The 16,697-nt window shown below is 38.0% G+C and overlaps 6 protein-coding genes and 1 non-coding gene across 12 annotated transcripts; 3 read left to right on the top strand and 4 right to left on the bottom strand.

The window, feature by feature from the left end:
- Window positions 1–522: 522 nt before the first annotated feature.
- On the top strand, window positions 523–4,050 carry LOC105698572. The gene is made up of 5 exons (XM_012422928.1): window positions 523–613; window positions 3,041–3,158; window positions 3,244–3,318; window positions 3,456–3,632; window positions 3,716–4,050. Exons 1-5 carry the CDS (start codon window positions 605–607, stop codon window positions 3,928–3,930), a joined length of 594 nt encoding a protein of 197 aa, XP_012278351.1. The 5' UTR covers window positions 523–604; the 3' UTR covers window positions 3,931–4,050.
- A 97-nt stretch (window positions 4,051–4,147) lies between these two features.
- LOC105698573 lies at window positions 4,148–5,700 on the bottom strand. Of its 2 annotated transcripts, XM_012422930.2 has the most exons (4): window positions 5,618–5,700; window positions 5,240–5,432; window positions 4,880–5,047; window positions 4,148–4,576 (listed from the first exon to the last, which is right to left on the bottom strand). In XM_012422930.2, the coding sequence occupies exons 2-4, from the start codon at window positions 5,310–5,312 to the stop codon at window positions 4,374–4,376; spliced, it is 444 nt and encodes a 147-aa protein (XP_012278353.1). In that variant the 5' UTR covers window positions 5,313–5,432; window positions 5,618–5,700; the 3' UTR covers window positions 4,148–4,373. The 2 variants fall into 2 exon arrangements, with proteins under 2 accessions (XP_012278353.1, XP_012278352.1); XM_012422929.2 differs by having other exon boundaries at window positions 5,240–5,700.
- Window positions 5,701–5,896: 196 nt separating this feature from the next.
- LOC111674235 lies at window positions 5,897–7,315 on the bottom strand. Its single transcript, XM_023433718.1, has 5 exons — window positions 7,293–7,315; window positions 7,044–7,226; window positions 6,775–6,908; window positions 6,568–6,672; window positions 5,897–6,069 (listed from the first exon to the last, which is right to left on the bottom strand). Exons 1-5 carry the CDS (start codon window positions 7,313–7,315, stop codon window positions 5,897–5,899), a joined length of 618 nt encoding a protein of 205 aa, XP_023289486.1.
- LOC111674289 lies at window positions 6,285–6,391 on the top strand. Its single transcript, XR_002762337.1, has one exon. It is a non-coding gene; the product is annotated as a U6 spliceosomal RNA (small nuclear RNA).
- A 253-nt stretch (window positions 7,316–7,568) lies between the features above and the next one.
- Window positions 7,569–8,760, bottom strand: LOC105698480. 2 transcript variants are annotated; one of them, XM_023433741.1, is made up of 4 exons: window positions 8,471–8,760; window positions 8,104–8,336; window positions 7,877–7,980; window positions 7,569–7,762 (listed from the first exon to the last, which is right to left on the bottom strand). In XM_023433741.1, the coding sequence occupies exons 1-4, from the start codon at window positions 8,656–8,658 to the stop codon at window positions 7,571–7,573; spliced, it is 717 nt and encodes a 238-aa protein (XP_023289509.1). In that variant the 5' UTR covers window positions 8,659–8,760; the 3' UTR covers window positions 7,569–7,570. The 2 variants fall into 2 exon arrangements, with proteins under 2 accessions (XP_023289509.1, XP_023289514.1); XM_023433746.1 differs by having other exon boundaries at window positions 8,431–8,556.
- A 170-nt stretch (window positions 8,761–8,930) lies between these two features.
- On the top strand, window positions 8,931–13,243 carry LOC105698571 (protein lin-9 homolog). Of its 4 annotated transcripts, none has more exons than XM_012422923.1 (7): window positions 8,931–8,961; window positions 10,047–10,380; window positions 10,464–10,769; window positions 10,904–11,321; window positions 11,398–11,747; window positions 11,852–12,098; window positions 12,202–13,243. In XM_012422923.1, the coding sequence occupies exons 1-7, from the start codon at window positions 8,943–8,945 to the stop codon at window positions 12,391–12,393; spliced, it is 1,866 nt and encodes a 621-aa protein (XP_012278346.1). In that variant the 5' UTR covers window positions 8,931–8,942; the 3' UTR covers window positions 12,394–13,243. The 4 variants fall into 4 exon arrangements, with proteins under 4 accessions (XP_012278346.1, XP_012278348.1, XP_012278350.1 ...); XM_012422925.2 differs by lacking the exon at window positions 8,931–8,961 and adding an exon at window positions 9,174–9,458; XM_012422927.2 differs by lacking the exon at window positions 8,931–8,961 and adding an exon at window positions 9,684–9,769.
- A 183-nt stretch (window positions 13,244–13,426) lies between these two features.
- On the bottom strand, window positions 13,427–16,393 carry LOC105698568 (nuclear pore complex protein Nup50). Its single transcript, XM_012422921.1, has 5 exons — window positions 16,262–16,393; window positions 15,810–15,970; window positions 14,868–15,715; window positions 14,634–14,780; window positions 13,427–14,536 (listed from the first exon to the last, which is right to left on the bottom strand). The coding sequence occupies exons 2-5, from the start codon at window positions 15,966–15,968 to the stop codon at window positions 14,230–14,232; spliced, it is 1,461 nt and encodes a 486-aa protein (XP_012278344.1). The 5' UTR covers window positions 15,969–15,970; window positions 16,262–16,393; the 3' UTR covers window positions 13,427–14,229.
- Between the last annotated feature and the right edge of the window lie 304 nt (window positions 16,394–16,697).

Raw genomic sequence — 16,697 nt, forward strand, 5'->3', positions numbered from 1 at the left:
CGCTCGAGCGCGCTATTTTCAAATACCTCTCGACCAGCACGAAAAGCGTTCGCGAATGATAGCTGCAAGCAGATACCGAGAAAAAAAGGAAAAGCCTATCAGCTCGTAACGAGGGTTCTGGTCGGCAACTGAATTCCATTATACAGATTTTATCTAAAATTGACGATTAGCGTAAGAGAACCTGTTTCCGCCGTTCGAAATTCTGACCCGTAACTCCGATTGTGATCTAGGTTTCGCAAGCCTCCTTCTGATAGCAGCTTTCATCGTGTTTGAGTCATCGAGGACATGTCCGAAATGAAAGTCCTGTCGCGTGTGCGACCTCGCGATGGGCCCTCGGAGTCTTCGCTGAAAGACCCAGGTGGGGTACCTACCTCGAGAAGGGGGATGCTGGATTTCAATGCATCGCGACATTCTCCCAAGACTTGCGAACTAGATCGGTTCATAATCCAGTGCAACCCGCCTCGGTACAGAGCCTATCAGAAATCGATCGAAGAGCGGATCGACGAGAGGTCACAGGAGTGCTGGACCCCGAAACTAGTCCGGCCTTTTTAATGGTGCACGAAATCAACGGACATCATTGACGCGTCACCTTCGCTGCAGCGATATGTCGATGGTGAGTCTTGCACTCGGTATTTACCCCGTAATTACTCGCTCTTGAGGACATCGAGCGCGATAAACGTGACTTAACTTTTCTACTTTCTGTTTGATAGCGATTAAGGAGCTTTGTTGAACGGCCAAGAATTTGGAGAATCTTTCATCCGAACAAGTTGACTTATCGGGGTATATCATTGAAAAAAATGGCAGGTTTACGGAATACGAGGTCATCGGAAAATCGACTAACCCGGGGTTCTGGCATTTGTGGGTAATCGCGGATTTTCCAAAGCGTAGCTCTTGCACCAAAGTTTTCAAACTCGTGCGTTGACGCCGAGCGGCATAGAGTCGCCCATCCGCGTATTTCATGGTGGCGAAACCGCGAGCATAATCCGCGTATCGAACCGCTGTTACGCTTCAATGGGCAAGCGAGTTCACGCTATATGTACTCTCGGAGAATGCGACTTGCGCGTATCTCTTGTATTTTTCGTTTTCTATTTGTTTTTTGTCTTATCCGTGCGTGCAACGATCCGTGTTAAACGAATCGAGGGAACCCGATTCTCCAGACATCTCGGGAAAAAAATGTCCTCCCAGTTTCACCTCCTTCGTAACGTTATCGATTTTTGACAACGGCATCGATATCGGTGAAAGTGGCCCGAGATAATTTCAAATTTACGTATTCATTTTCACTTTCCACGGAGCAAAGGGGTCTTTACGTTTCCCGTGCAATTATTGTCGGATCACCTTGCTGTCTCGGGAATAAAAGGTGCGAGATAACGGGTCGATGTTCTTATCGGGATGCTCGATTTACCCTGTCACGGAAGGTGGGATAAAACTCATCCTGCTTACTTGGAAAATTAAATATCAAGGAAAATAACGAAGCATTTAACGGGATCGTTTACAAATACTTGATTCCGATTTAATATCTTCCCCTGAAATATAGGTATACACTTGGTAGCCGAGAGATCAGGTGTTCTCCTGCGATGCACCGCAGGATGCAGTCACATGACTCCCATGCAACGCTCAGACCCTGACGTCTCGTGACTGTTGCGTCACGAGTAACTTCGATAAATTTAAAGTAAATCTCGTTGGGGCAACTTGGCCAATTCGCCGAGCGTGCTTCGTCATTATTCACCCACACGTTTTACCGCGCATCTGGGTGCGCTCTGGTTTTCTGCATTTCCTGCAACGGTGTGCACAGCGGAGCACGTGGTTCCTTCGATTCCGTGGCTCGATCGCGAATTATTTCGAAATGACCGAGAGATTATCGTTACATTTTAAGTCCTATATTGTATCGTATTTATATCAGAAATTCACTCGGAGCGTTACATCAGGGCGGCGTTACGAAATCGAGCGCGTTCGGTAAAAGATGCGCCGGGCCCTCTTATTAGTTACCTTGCATTAAGTTATCAAGAACGGCCGATATTGCCATATTTATTCCCCGTAATGACAGGGCACGAGCGGAATAACGACGCGGAGCTATTTAGTCGCATGCCGACAATGATCCGTATGCTAATTTTCTCCGACGAGAAGTAATTAATAGTTAGTCGCGGGTGCAATCGCGATTCGATCCTCTCGTGATCCTGGAAGTGCACTGGATGCATTTTATGCATCCGTAAGTACGCCGATTACTCGGGATACAAATGTAATCGCGACATTGAGACGAGCCATGAGCGATCGAATCGACATAGTTAACCTCAAGGTTTCTTGATTAAAAGATTAAATTAGGTCTAGAGTTCCCTTTAATTTCTTACTTTCAAATGGAATCACGCGACACGTAAATTGCTCGCTTGGAGCGTGTCATCGCCACCGCGGGTCTTTAATCCTGATAGTCCTGATAAATTGAGAAAATGTTATCCTGTCTTCCTTGACCTACAATCGCCAGATGTCCGGCAGGATTCCTGCCCGTCCGGTCGAAACAAGAACAAGAAAGTTAGAACTTGAAAGAATTCGCCCGAAAACTAGTTCAATGTCGCTACATCCGCAAATTCCATCCGATCACGCCTTCGGGCTCGTAAAGATATTTTATCGTGATTACGTCAGGGGGACCTTCTAATTAGAAGGTTACTATATCTCCGTGCTGGCCGAAAGTCTTTCCACCTGTGCTGCGGGAATCATTTTTTTATTAAAATAGTGCAACGCACCCGACGAGCCGGATCGAATTGAACATTGGCACTTGATGTTTCATAATCTCAAGCTGGAAGTTAATTCGATATATCGATAGGTTTAGATAACTGGATTAAATACCACAAAACCGCAAAAAATTCACTATGCAACGGTGTCGCAGAGGTACGAGTTGATTGAGTTTTCATTCACCCGTGCTCTCCTTTTTTGGGATTTTCTTTACGTGAATTGTAAATGCGCTTTTATACCCGCATCTTAAACCATTTTTTGGTAGTTCCTACGTTGGAAAAGTATTGAAAATATTTTTTTTTCCATTGTATTCCAGTTGAAACTCCTAGGACTGCTTCTACCGATAGCGGTTACAACAGCCGCACCCCTCTCCAGCGTTCATGTGAAATTTGTCTCGCCTCCTCATACGTATGAACACGGTCTTACTACGGATGGTAAGTCGTCGAATATTTATCGTAAATCCTTTATTCGGACGTTAACTTCCTTTAATGATCTTTCTTCGTTTAAAACAATCTTTAGGAGGAAATACGATTGCCCAGAAGTCCTTCCTCTCGATCGGTAGAAGGGACCCTGCCAAATATTCCGGGGAATTCGGTATCGTGATGTTTCTACATAAATAACTAAAATTTAAAGATTTTATTCAAGTAATCTCTTAATGGAAATTTTAGGGAATTTATCCGATAATAGAAAACTATTACTGCGCTAGTAATCTCGCTGACGTTCTGCTTTAGGAAAACGAATACAGGAACGACAGGGTGTCTTCGGACATCAACGGGTGGTGACGCCAGAAAATGCTGAATCCTTGTGGCCAACGGGTCTTTTTCTCCCTCCTATAGATATCAACGATCTTGGCTACAGTTCTCAGGACACCGGAAAACATATGACTCCTGACTTCTCAAACGGCCTAGGTATAGTCGGACGGCTTCAAATAGTCCAGCTCAGTGAAACGAATTTATATCAATGTACCCCATAAATTGTTTATACATTTCAGAGCACCCTGACCCTTTACTCTTGACAGGAGAGCAAGCTATGTTAGCGGTGAAATATATTTATGGACGTGGTGAACTCTTTTATAACGATTTTCCTCATGTCAGGGCATTGCTCAGAAACCAGGACGAAAGGTTGGCAAACGGTCTACACGGGCACATTCTGAGCAGTTTAAGACCGCAATCCCCGTTTTATCGAAAAATCAAACCAGAAGAATAATTTTTGTACCATATATTATAAGCAAAAATATCATAATCACTCTCTGCCAACACTCGTAATCGTTATCACGTATGTAAAATAGTTGAAACGTACTACACAGGACGACACAGTGAAAAACGTGCTGCCTCCTTGAGTGAAAACATAAAAGTAAGGCGTACAAAAATAGAATAATATGACATTTTTTTATTTCTATAAGTGGGATCATGAAAAAAAGATAAAAAGTACGAAATTTTTATTTGCAGTTCCTCTGATTTTAGTGGATTTTGTTATCGGTTTGCTGTTATTTAATCTCAGCAACCTAATTGTCTGTAATTATTTTGTGGTATTATTTACAAAAGTTCACAGTCTTATTACAGTTCTTGTGCTCCTCGATGTTGAAGTATCGACGATCAACCCGAGTTGAGCCATTTTACGATTGTCATAATTTTCATCCAAAGTTTGATTCATACAAACCATTGCATCAAAATGCTAAGTATCACAAAAATTAAACCTGTCGATGGAGTAACGAAGCTCGACCCGTTACATAGATCACCCATGCAAAAACACATGTATACTTTTTTATTCATCCATTTTGTGTACGCACATCTTTCTTCTCCATCATCGGGTCCTCTTTGTAGGCACATTCTTTGAGTAGCAGTCCCATATTCTGAAATTTAGATACAATGAATTTGACTACATACGTCTATACATAATTTTGACTCCTCTCTCATCATAGGAAACAAAAGAGCAATAACGGAATGCTTATACCCACATGTGAAAGTAATCTTGCAAAGAAAAATCTTATGACTCATCGGGGACACTGTGCAAATGTGGAATACTTCTGTACATTCGATAAGAAGCTCTTTAGAAGGTACAACATGTAAATGTTAAGTGGGTATCTTGATTAATGTTGAAAAATCTTTTAAAATTGATTTTTATATAAGATAGTATGATAAATAACAGTACAAACCATTATTGAGATTTTGGCTCTCGATTATCTTTCCGCACCACCCCGAAGCACATGGTACAGCTTCCACACCCTTTTCTTCCTGAATTTGTGTTGAATTCATTGTAAAAGGATCTTTGCAAGATCCTAATTCTCCTCTCGATCTACATTCCACGCATCTTTTTAGTAACCCTGTAAAATTGTAAAGAAATTGTCTATTATCGATATCCAAACGCTCTTTAATTAATGTGATCGAACACAAAACTGAAATGTGCCGTATGCGCGGGAGGAAGATCCGGGAATTAAGGAATGCAAGTAGACCTTAAATCAAGGTGATCGCGCTAGTGAAAGCGACGCTTTAACGACGCGTACGAAAAGACTCACCGTTCGCAGTTTGTACTGAAAATAGCAAGCAAAGTACCGCGGTGAACACTGGAGTAATACTGGCCGAATTCATTGCTTATTTCTCAGCTATGTTCCTTGGAAACTGAGGGACGACACTCATCGGCGAACAACCTTCTTGAAATGCCGAACTCTTCACAATAGACCGTCCTTTCACTTCTTAACTTCTTGAGCGCTATGGACGCAACATATAGCCGCAAACGTGTCACTATAGGCCGTAGCCACGAGGTTATCGAAAAATGGTTTCTACCGGGTAGAGTACGGTCGCTTTTGCTCGTTCGACAAGAAAAAACGGACGAACACTTCGTCCATTGCAATTTTTAAGGTATGCCGCGGATCAATCGTCATTTCTGAACTCACGTTTTTGGAGCGCTCAACAATCAACAGCAAGGCCAACGAATTGAAAGATAACAGACAGAAAGTAACAAAGTATGTGTGTACAACCGCGCGGCTATCAAAAATGTCAACGATAACGTAAACTTTAAGTGCGACACTACCGCCTACATTGCTGCGGACGTTAATGGTATCTGATACGTTATTCGAGAAGTGCAACACAGTACTCAATACCACATTTTATGCGATTTACTTTTCGAAAAACTACTTGAACGTCTCATTTATTAAGTATTCACATGGTATAAATTACGCTTTGTTTGTAAAAAATGTTTTCTTTTGCATTTCACGAGCCTCGATCTCCTTATAATCTTTAATCTTAAACTTATCCCTCTCTTTGCAAACAATGATCAGTCCTCCGCAGTAACAGAATGAGCTGAGTAGGAATATGAATCCTAAGTAACCCATATGTCGTAAGAAAGCTGCAAATTGAAGAAAATATTAATGTTAGTAAAAATTCCTTTGGATAATGGTCGAATTGAAAGCAATTAGCAGATGTGTCGTGAGATGTCGCTCTCATCTGCAGACTTTAGTGTCTCCTGTTGCCGTCAGATGGCTTACAAGTTGATCTAAGTTTCTCGCTAGTTGTAAATATTAGAATTGTCTGAATATAAAGGAATTTGAACGATTTCCTGATGTACTTGCTTCGGCAGTACATATACTAAAATTGGAACGATACAGAGAAGATTAGCATGGCCCCTGCGCAAGGATGACACGCAAAATCGTGAAGCGTTCCACATTTTTTGCAATATCTATGATCAAAAAGGAGAAAAATAAAATTGTGATTTCGCGAAGTTTATTTACTGGTTTGATAATAAGAATAATTTTGAATTTTATTAAGTAAAGTAGGTATAAAAACTCAAAGCAATGGCGTTATAGCGACGACGTAGATTGATAATTAATATCGTCTCGTTGCTTACCTTGAGTTAGTAATAAAGATTTGGACACTACAATGATTTTCACTTCCATCATGTTGATTGTTTCAACGTAACAGGTATAATTGCCTTCCTCTGCGTTTGAAACACCTGAAAGATTACTTTGATTGATTTAATTATTTAACCGTTAAATGTAATGTGTTATACACGTAAGTGTAAATGTGAAATTTGAATTTCATCTCTTATAGTTACCTATAAGATACAATGTAGCAAATGTGTCTACCAGGACGCTGGGTTCGGAGTCCTTTTCTCGAAATGATCGTCCTATTCCTTTATGCAAGACAAGTCCGTCTTTTTTCCAAATTACTTGCGTTTCCAAGTTTGACCTGCCAAATTAATTAGAAAAGAATAAATTCTCTCTTCTGAATGTATTTAAACATTCCGACCTTACTGATCTATTCGAGTTTTTAATTAATCATTTACGTAGTTACATTTACTGACGAAATATGAATTGTCATTACTCTGGACACGTTATTGTAAGATGGGCTCCTTCGGCTAGAACATATCTTTTCTTATATTTAAATTTACTGTTTTTTGTTTTCTTAACTCGTGGACAATTTTTGCACGAGGTTTCTAAGATAAACTCAGGTAAATATCTCGTAGCTCTACTCACTGCAGGGAACGATTCGTCGAGAAGTCTTGATCTAAAATGAATAATGAGCAACAAATTCTCAGTCCTCAAAATATTTATCAAAGTCAAGTCTTTATACCTGCAAGGTAGCAAGGGTGACATCAAAAGTAATTTAATTCTTGACAAAGTATTATTCAGTGTACTTTTCTGCAATGATATTACACATTAATAACTAAAATTGGAAAATAAATGAAACAGGTCAAGAATTTATTTTTAATACACTCAGGCTATTAGTTCACTTTTTAGCTTTATGTACATTTTTTATTTATCAACAAAATTTGCCGTCCTCTATGCAGAGTAGTGGAGTATATACCTATCATTAGAAATGACTGAGAAGTGAACGTCGTACCCTGGGTATTACATATAATTTATTTGACTCTGAATAAATACATTAACTGGTCGACTCTTCACTCTGCAATTAGCTCGGCTTGTTTTAAATCCTCGACGGTGAATGCACCGTTCACAGACACTCCATGGACCCCATTCAGAAACTGCTTCCAAAATAACGCCTGCTTCACGAATTTCACGAAGTCCTGACATTCTTGAAACCTAGAATTAATTATCTAACAGTAAACATTTCATCAAACTAAGAACAATTAGTGGCATTTTGCTTTTAAACATATATTAATGTTATAAAGTTTCTTTGGGGATTCTTATACTTACAGCAAAACGAGTAGTAACAGGAACTAAATTAACTTCACGATAATTTTCCCAATCCGATAGATTTCCTTTTTGAGATAAAGTGTTGCTCTCATCTTTATAAACCGCTACACAGTACGAAAAGACAGTTATCCATAAATTTATAAATAACTATTAATAATGTAGCATTTCACAAACTAAGTTTTGGACAGTGCCTAACTGAACAATAGCAATAAACATAAGTAAGTTACGCTCAAGCCTGTAATTAAATTTATATTCTTCCTCTTGTCCTTCATTTCCGCGACAGCGATAAATTCCAGCATCGGAGTTGTCAAAATCTTTTATAACTAATGACAATTGTGGATTAAGATAAACCCTGTTGAACGATATATTGTTCGTTTCTAATTCAATTTGTTTTTCGGGCATTGATCGAAACCGATCTTGAAAGTACCACATTTTTGTCTGATTATCATCTTGGTCCCGGCTGAAAGAAGACATGGATGTTTTAATAATTTGTATTTCAATAGAATTAGAGACGTACAGACTCTTAAACATTGAATAATATATCTACAACTAACCTATGTCCATGTAGCATTTTTTTTAATCGAATTCACTTACCAGAAGTGACATTCAAGCAAAATAGTTGTGTTTACTTCTGCATCCACTAGGAGATATTCGTCGATATCTTCTGACGAGATCAATCTATTTTTCTCTCTGCAATATTTATTAATTTCCGGACTAACATCCGTGGAAATCGCAAGAAAAATATTAACCGCATTTATTATTAAAGGTAATAAGGTACACATGACTGAAATGCAACGTTGCGAAATTGCACTTAGCGACAATGCACATGTCCCCGTAAAATGTTATGTTTCTGTAATTCCATTTCCTGCGTTTTTAAATGTTGTCTGGATTATGATCGGGTAGTGGACCCAATTTCATATAGACGTCCCCTACGTTTGAAAAGCGTGAACGACGCGCCATTTCTCGGAAGCAAGGAACGCGTGGAACAGGAGCGTTTACGTGGGAAGTCGAAAGGAGGAAGTATTTGGCGGAAACACGTACCCATGATGCATCAGAGAACGTCAACATGGCGGACACGATTGAAAGTGAGTAAGATTCTCTTAATATTTCATAGAATTAAGTCAATGAAAAGTGCGTAAAAGTTGAAAGGGACGAACTGAGAGGGTATTAAATATCGCCCCGCGTTCGATTTCCCCGCGAGGTGGCTGTGTAGACATTTTACACGACCGCGCTTTGCTTTTGAACGGGACACGGTCGGAATGGGTTTAAAATTTCAAAAATGACCAATGTACAATTCAAGCGGGACGGGTAGTCCTTTCGCGAAGATTTTCGATTTTTCGAGCGGTCCTTTCGGAGTACAAGATTTTACGAATGACTCGTCGCGTTGGAATTGAGAAACGTCGTACCCTCGAACTCAGTGCGAGTGTGAGGTGCAAGGAACCTGTTTACACGAATTGCTTGATGTTTGGTTATGTCGGGACTCAAAAATGGGAACTTGGATATGCACGAATTCACCGTTGATTTCATAGAATTCCTTTATTTCCAAGGAGTAACAAGGGCTTTCGATTGCCTATAATGGATTGTATGTTTTCTAGTCATTTTGTGTACATAACCTTGTTGTTTCTAATTAAATTCTATAATCTGTAGCAAAATTATCTGAAGGAAAGATTGAAGTGCAAGTTAAATAGTTAAGAATTGCCTATGTGGAATGAAATTTTCTTTTTGACATAAATTAACGAAGTACCTCCGTTAAAACTCATTGTTCTGTCACAATCGTCATGGTGATTCAAAAAACTATTATATTTTGGAACTCACTTCTGAATTTGCAAACCCGAAAGAAGTTCTAGTGTATTATTAGTTTTACTAATTGGTATACAGACTTGACACAACAAGGTGACATAATTACTTTCTTTTCACTGCTGACAGATTGATAGTGTAACATCGTATCTTTTAGCTTCTCGCTTAATTTCAAGTATTTAGAGGACACTCAACCAAAAACGGTTATTTTGTATGAATGTTGAATCGATGCTTTCCCACTGTAATAATATAATTATGTAACGCTATAGGAACAATATCGCGATGTTTGTTTTCCCTGGTAAACGTTATTTCAACAGAAAAAAATACAGTATATTGCCTTGTTGAAGTAATACATTTATATCTAATTTTGTAGATGAATCAGCAGAAACACTGCTGTCCATTAAAAATGGGGGTTATCCGAGCGTGGATGAAATCAAGACCGAAATTGATGACGACGAAATGATGGATGCCGACGAACGACCTGTTTCTAATCATTCGCTAGATATGGATACCGAAGACTCGGAACCGATGCCAGAACTTGGGCCAGCTGCTCTGGGTTTGCAAAGGGTAGGCACTCAGCCTCCACCTAAACCAAATCCACCCACACAACCGGTTCAAGTTCTGAATCGTAGAGGAATGCCAGCCAGGATACGGAAAAAGAATAAATTGTTTTATGATGATATTTTAGTTAATCATCCTCATCACAGGTAATTGGCAGCATATTTTGAACATTTTTTTAAGTAATCCTATTAATGATAAACATAATCAATGTTGTTTTTTCTATTGGCAGAATAAAAAAGGATCCCAATAATCCAGAAATGAAACAGTCTCCAAAGAAGATTTCTAAACCATCGCCTATTAAGAAACCGATTAAGTCAATCATCGAACCCCAGAAAAGGAATAGCATTCAGTCCCAATCGTCTACTCCTGTTATTACGCCGATTAAAGAAGAAAAAGAACAAGAAAAATCTTCGCATCCATCTTCACCTGACCGAAAAATTGGTCAGAAAATTGGGATGCGACTGAGAAATTTGTTGAAATTACCAAAAGCTCATAAATGGGTTTGTTATGAGTGGTTTTACAGTAACATTGACAAGTAAGAATATAAACAGTTCTTTTTATTGCATTCACGTCAATGCATAGTTAAAAGAAACCATGCAAGTGAGAATTTTAGGATGCTGATTTAATTTTCTTTATTTCAAAGAAAATTGAAGTTATCTGTTTTTGCAGGACCTTGTTCGAAGGTGATAATGATTTCATGATATGTCTAAAGGAATCGTTTCCTCAATTAAAAACGCGGAAATTAACTCGCGTAGAGTGGTGTAAAATACGGAGAATGATGGGTAAACCTAGACGGTGTTCACAGTCATTTTTCGAAGAAGAGAGGCGAGAACTTGAAAGAAAGAGGCAAAAGATTAGAATGCTTCAACAAAGAAAAACGTCGGATGTTAACACGTTCAAAGATTTACCGCCAGAAATACCATTACAATTGGTAATTGGAACAAAGGTTACGGCAAGATTACGGAAACCGCAAGATGGACTTTTTACAGGAAGTATAGATGCAGTCGATACAAGTAATAATACATACAGAATAACTTTTGAAAGAGCTGGGCTTGGTACACACAGTGTACCTGATTACGAAGTGTTGGTAAGCTGATTACGTTCAATGTCCATTACTTCTCCCGACGATATGAATGTACAAACCTAATAATCTACCTTTTCAGTCAAATGAATCGCCGGAAACAATTAGCGTAGCTTCTTTTGCACAAAAGTTCAGACCCCGTCGTGTGCAATATGTGCCTTCACCTCCTTATGCGATGAAACTCATGTCTCCACGTTTGAACAGTGATCCGCTAATATCCAATGCTTCTGTAGCTATTCCAAAAAAATCTCACATTGGTGTCACCATTCATGGTTACCCCTTGAAGCTACTCGAGTTCATGGTAAAAGTAAGTAAAATACTTGCTGCTAAGAAAATAAAAATTAAGAAATTGAAGGAGATGAACAGCGAAGCAGAAAGGAGAAGATCATTTGGGGAGCCATTGCCATCTGATTTTGAAAAACGATATGCAAGGTATGCAAATCATCGTATATGTATATTAGCTCGTTTGTAACACAACAGCATAAGTGAGGCTTAAAGAATAACACAGTAATGGGTGTATTCATTTTTAATAACAGCATAGTGGTAGAATTGGAGCGGATGAACGTGGCTCTTCAGAATTTCTTGAACGACGTTCAAGAATTATGTCAGGAAATGGCCCCGGAACCAAGTGTGGCCGCTATGTTGGCTCCTTCTCACCTTCGTGAGAAATGTCGACAGGAAGCCGCCGAGATGGTTGCTAGGAATAACATGATCAATGAAAAAGAACCCAATAAAATGAATCAGCTTGTGATTGATCTTACGGCTCTAATGCTTCAAGTCAAAGTAAGTATTACATATAATTTCGTGCGATATTCTATATATATTTTAAATATACGCGATAAACAAGGATAAAATGTAATTGTCAAATAATAATATTTTATTGCAGAGTCTTTCTGATTCAGATCGAAATGCTTACGAATTGAAAGTTTTACAAGGAACGATGGAACAAATTCGATCAAAATTGAGTCCACAAAACCAATTAGTTTTCCAAAACAGTGTTGAAATACACATGCAGCATATTCAGTTAGGTTTAGGACAAATTGGTGCTTTAGCACCATTCATGGCTCAAAAGGTTTAATGATAAGGGTCAACGTCTACTGATGATTTAAAATGAATTCAAGAAGATAAAGTAATGAATTTGGAATCTTTTAAATTCATATAGTAGATTAATTGCAATTTTGTACAAAAAGATATAGTAATCATTGAGGATTACCCGTGTACTTTTGGGATTTACTGTAAAAGACTTGTACATATAAGGTAATTTCTTTTTAAATGTTGGTTTATTTAACCGGGTAGTTTGTCTAACCGGTGTCAACACTTGGTCTAATGTTAGTAGCGACTACATTGATATCGAAATCGCACTTTCAATTTATAGATTACGCACGGCTAATTGTCTCTAATAATATCCAGTTTTTCATCTGCCTATTGATAAAAGGAATTGAATAAGTAAAATGGAAAATAGTTTTAAGTTATCGAAATTCATTCATTATTATAAATGATGTATGTTTTATAGTGGTCTATTAATCAGTTCCAATTTTTTTTACCGTTATGTCCATTGGCATTGCACAACACTGAGAATGCATTACTATTTGCGGTTTGTACATTGCTCAATAGTATTTTTCACCACTAACTTAATTTGTAAATCGGATTATTTATACTCACTCACTGTTTAAAGCCTTGTTATGTATAAAACATGTATATGAATGTGACTCGATATTGCGCTGAAAGTAAAACTAGTCGAGTATTTTCATATATGTCTGAAAACAATACTAATCGGTTTAAGCGTAGGTTCCATGAAGAGTGAGTAAGTAGTTTAACGGTTGCTGTACAAAAATTAGCAACTGATCTTAAAGTTTAGAAAAGTGGAGATGTTAAACAAATATTGTACATTCTTAAATGTAATTGAGAGTTCATAATTTTAATGAACACTGGGATAATACATTATGAAAGAAATAAATATTATTGCTACATCAGAAGAGTTTGCAATTGTCTCATTGCATGTAAACACATTTGTTTTGTACTCACCGTTTAGGGTCCCGTTGAATCGTAAAAAGATCGATAGTATAAAAGGAATCAAGGTGTGAAGTAATTTAAATATTGGCTTCTGTAAGCTGAGAGTAATTTCTTGTAGACATTTTTATTTATATGCAGATTATCTAAGGTAGTCTTGACATTTTATTATTGATTACGTCCATTAATACCAAGTATAAGAGGAAATGTATTTTCCATACATCTACAATGCACAGGCACTCGCGCGTGGACACATGTGCTTCCATCGTAAGTAAAAAACGTTAAGCGAATAGTTTGATAAAATTTAAATTTCATGATTTTATATGAAATAAAAGTAAGGAAGTTTAGATGTCCGATAAGACACTGAGAACGAAAATTTTCAAGGCAAATAATTTCTTAAAATAAACTTCACAATCGAGTATTTTCTTTGCAGTGTGATAGAAATTGCACTGAATATACGTTCCTATACATGTACGTTTTAACAAAGTTATCGTAAAGTATTACTTCTACATAGTATAAAGTTAAATAAATTTATCGAAGGGAAAAATTATGATTTCATCTGCATTTAATCCGTTTCATGGAAATTTAATTGTAAATAGAAATTAATATTAATCGAAATTTTAAACCAACTTTGTCAATACTAGATCGTTTGAAAAATAAAAAATAAAAAATAGATTTGTCTAAATAATCAAAAACCATGTAATAAAAGAAATTTTTCAAGTTGCAACATTGATATGAAATCAGTGATTCAAAATATGATTTTTGCCTCTCGTGCCTCTCTTATGAACAGTTCATCTACCCAACTTTGTTCTTCATTTATTTGCTAATAGAATGTTCTTGTAAGATATTTAATCTGTTTGTTGCATTCTTTATGTATCTGAAGTAATTGATATCTTTCGTATATTTATTTTTTATGCTTTTCCAGTATTTCCAGCAGAGCATCCGCATCTTCTGTGGTTTTAACTCTTAATAAAACTAGAGTAGGAGGAGGCTGAGCGTCAGGTAATGGTAAACAAACCATCATCACGGAATTCCGGGTCATACGCTTCGTCGGAATATTTTCAGTCAAGAGAGTATTGATCAATAAATTTCCGAGCGAATCATTAGCGCGTACTATTAGTTGTGTCTTACCCTTAGGTGTGGGCTTTAAAAATAACGTTCCTACACCCTTGTCGCTATAGCTACTATCTTTTTTCACAAACACCTTACACCTGTAACATGGTTAAAGGACGAAGTAGAATCAATGATCGGTGAAAACCTCATTTAAATGCATACAATTGTTCTACCACTTCTCGTGTAACTACGTACCGTTGTTCATAAATTGCACCTTCTTCCGTGACTCGCTTGAATTCCGGTTTAGGGGGCTCTTCATCTTCCTCCTTGTCTTCGCTTTCTTTTACTTCTTCAGAATGTAAAGGCTGAATTACTTGAGATCCGAATGAAAAAGGTATGGAACTGTAACGGTTTAAATTCGTTTAAAAATAAGTAACACGAAGAAATTTTAATGCACTCATAATTTTAACATTTAAAATTCATTTATACCTTCCAAAGCTGAATCCAGCGGACGCTGTACTTGCAGCCGAGCTTTGACCGAAACTAAAAATTGATCCGACTTTGCTATTTTGAGATATATTACTTTGTTGCGATTTTTCTTCAGATTTTTGTGAATCAGTTTCTGGCTGATCTTCCGAACTGTTAGAAGGTTTGCTTAAAAATGGATTATTTTGAGGGTTCAAATTGCCGAATATACCTTTTCCATCACCGGTATTACCAAAAATTGATTTATTATTCGCACTGCCAAATATAGATGTCTCTACCTTCCATTGTGAGGATACCGAAGATGATTCCGTACCCGTATTTTTAAAGACAGGATTTTCAGACTTTGTTTCCTTACTTTCAGATGTTTCTTTTACATTGTTTTCATCGCTAGATTGTCTTATACTTTCTTTAACATTTTCTTCTTCTTCGCTGTGTCCACGTTCAGCTTCTATTTCATCTAAATATTTTTCATAATCCTTAAAGATGGGAGTCAGAATACAAAAAGGGTTCGAATCGACATGACTTTTAATCCATTGAGCTACGCTAACATTTAATCCTTTCAATTTTGCGTAATAAGTGGAGGATGTTTTAAAAATTCTTGTATTATCTTCTACGGATTCGGGAGTGACTCGATCTTGTTTTACGGGTGAACCCTCTTTTGACCGTAAATCTGTCTTTTTCTCTACCGAATCGGACGAACCATTGATCGTTACATTCTTATTTAAAATCATCTTTACAGCAGACTCGTTATCTTCATCTTTTTTCGCATTAGTTAAAAAACTAAACGGCGACGAATTTGAAGTAGCGGTTTTAAAACCTGTAAACGTTCCAAATGCATTTTTTTTCGTGCCCTGAAAAATTTGGTCAAACGTATTAACAAACGGATAGCCTTAATTTTATTCTTACAAAACCCGAAGAGCAGTAAGTATAAAAATTAAGTCTCACGTCGCTGTTCAGGGGTAACCTTCGCCGAGCCGCTTTGACGACTCTGTTTTCTAATACTTCTTTGGATGCTTTTCTAAAGGTACCCGCATCTTCGGTAGGCTCTTTGTTGTTCCAGTTCTCATGATTTAGATCATTGCCAGCTGTTCTTTTGCAAGCCATCTCTGTGAAAAAATGAAAGCTCCAAACATCAAACATCGCAGCAAAATTACATTTAAGGTATCGACGATGGTTAGGCCCCTCGGAACGTTAGACAAAACATTTGCATCTATCGTTCGTTCACGATACATTTAGTTCCAAACTGGGAACACGGTAACGTCAATGTTCACAAAAATAGCAGAATCTTATTTTAAAATACGATGTCCGAGAAAGTCATAGGTTAACCATTGGCTCTGTAACCTTATCCCGAGTACGGGGTCTTACGAGCTAAAGTCTTAATCGCTTGAATTTATTACCTATTACTGCCTCGTGGTGCCTCTTAAGGGTTCATACGGCAGCACCGATATGATAATTTTGCTGAAAAACTCGTACAACGATCTTCTACAACATCGACTTATTACGTGCGGCGACTGTCGTACGCAGGCGCGTAATCGCCCTCGGGAGGACCGCAGCGCGAGACCGCATGCGCGCAGCATTTGCGCCGACCGATCGCGGCACTTCGAATACAACGACGAGAGAACGCATCGTCGTAAACGAATTTCCAGGGTAAAACGTTACTTTTACATAAATACTCGTAACTACTTTGCGAAATTAACGCATCGTCTCATGGAGGGAGGTAAAGCAAAGTACATCGGGATCGATCGCGCAGGAAAGAACCGAATTCGCCCTCTCGCGTTCCACGCGCTGGATACGCAAGGTCGCTAGTTCCGGAGCGGTCGCGTAAATCGGACT

This window comes from Orussus abietinus, unplaced genomic scaffold (genome assembly GCF_000612105.2).
Source record: "Orussus abietinus isolate OABI.00-Male unplaced genomic scaffold, Oabi_2.0 scaffold58, whole genome shotgun sequence".
Taxonomy (NCBI): Eukaryota; Metazoa; Arthropoda; class Insecta; order Hymenoptera; family Orussidae; genus Orussus; species Orussus abietinus.

Excerpts from the sequence above, each read along its gene's own strand:
- LOC105698568 (XM_012422921.1), bottom strand. The coding sequence starts at position 15,968 with ATGGCTTGCAAAAGAACAGCTGGCAATGATCTAAATCATGAGAACTGG. Across the intron at positions 14,781-14,867 it reads GCTGGATTCAGCTTTGGAAG|TTCCATACCTTTTTCATTCG; the intron begins GTATAAATGAAT and ends AAACCGTTACAG. Across the intron at positions 14,537-14,633 it reads GGTGCAATTTATGAACAACG|GTGTAAGGTGTTTGTGAAAA; the intron begins GTACGTAGTTAC and ends ACCATGTTACAG.
- LOC105698572 (XM_012422928.1), top strand. Across the intron at positions 3,319-3,455 it reads CAAATATTCCGGGGAATTCG|GAAAACGAATACAGGAACGA; the intron begins GTATCGTGATGT and ends GTTCTGCTTTAG. Across the intron at positions 3,633-3,715 it reads TGACTTCTCAAACGGCCTAG|AGCACCCTGACCCTTTACTC; the intron begins GTATAGTCGGAC and ends TATACATTTCAG.
- LOC105698480 (XM_023433741.1), bottom strand. The coding sequence starts at position 8,658 with ATGTGTACCTTATTACCTTTAATAATAAATGCGGTTAATATTTTTCTT. Across the intron at positions 8,337-8,470 it reads TTGCTTGAATGTCACTTCTG|CCGGGACCAAGATGATAATC; the intron begins GTAAGTGAATTC and ends GTCTTCTTTCAG. Across the intron at positions 7,981-8,103 it reads ATTTAATTACAGGCTTGAGC|CGGTTTATAAAGATGAGAGC; the intron begins GTAACTTACTTA and ends CGTACTGTGTAG.
- LOC105698573 (XM_012422930.2), bottom strand. The coding sequence starts at position 5,312 with ATGAATTCGGCCAGTATTACTCCAGTGTTCACCGCGGTACTTTGCTTG. Across the intron at positions 5,048-5,239 it reads TTCAGTACAAACTGCGAACG|GGTTACTAAAAAGATGCGTG; the intron begins GTGAGTCTTTTC and ends ACAATTTTACAG. Across the intron at positions 4,577-4,879 it reads GAGCCAAAATCTCAATAATG|AATATGGGACTGCTACTCAA; the intron begins GTTTGTACTGTT and ends TCTAAATTTCAG.
- LOC111674235 (XM_023433718.1), bottom strand. The coding sequence starts at position 7,315 with ATGTCACCCTTGCTACCTTGCAG. Across the intron at positions 6,909-7,043 it reads CTTACAATAACGTGTCCAGA|GTCAAACTTGGAAACGCAAG; the intron begins GTAATGACAATT and ends TTAATTTGGCAG. Across the intron at positions 6,673-6,774 it reads TGCTACATTGTATCTTATAG|GTGTTTCAAACGCAGAGGAA; the intron begins GTAACTATAAGA and ends GTAATCTTTCAG.
- LOC105698571 (XM_012422923.1), top strand. Across the intron at positions 10,381-10,463 it reads GTTAATCATCCTCATCACAG|AATAAAAAAGGATCCCAATA; the intron begins GTAATTGGCAGC and ends TTCTATTGGCAG. Across the intron at positions 12,099-12,201 it reads CTCTAATGCTTCAAGTCAAA|AGTCTTTCTGATTCAGATCG; the intron begins GTAAGTATTACA and ends ATTTTATTGCAG.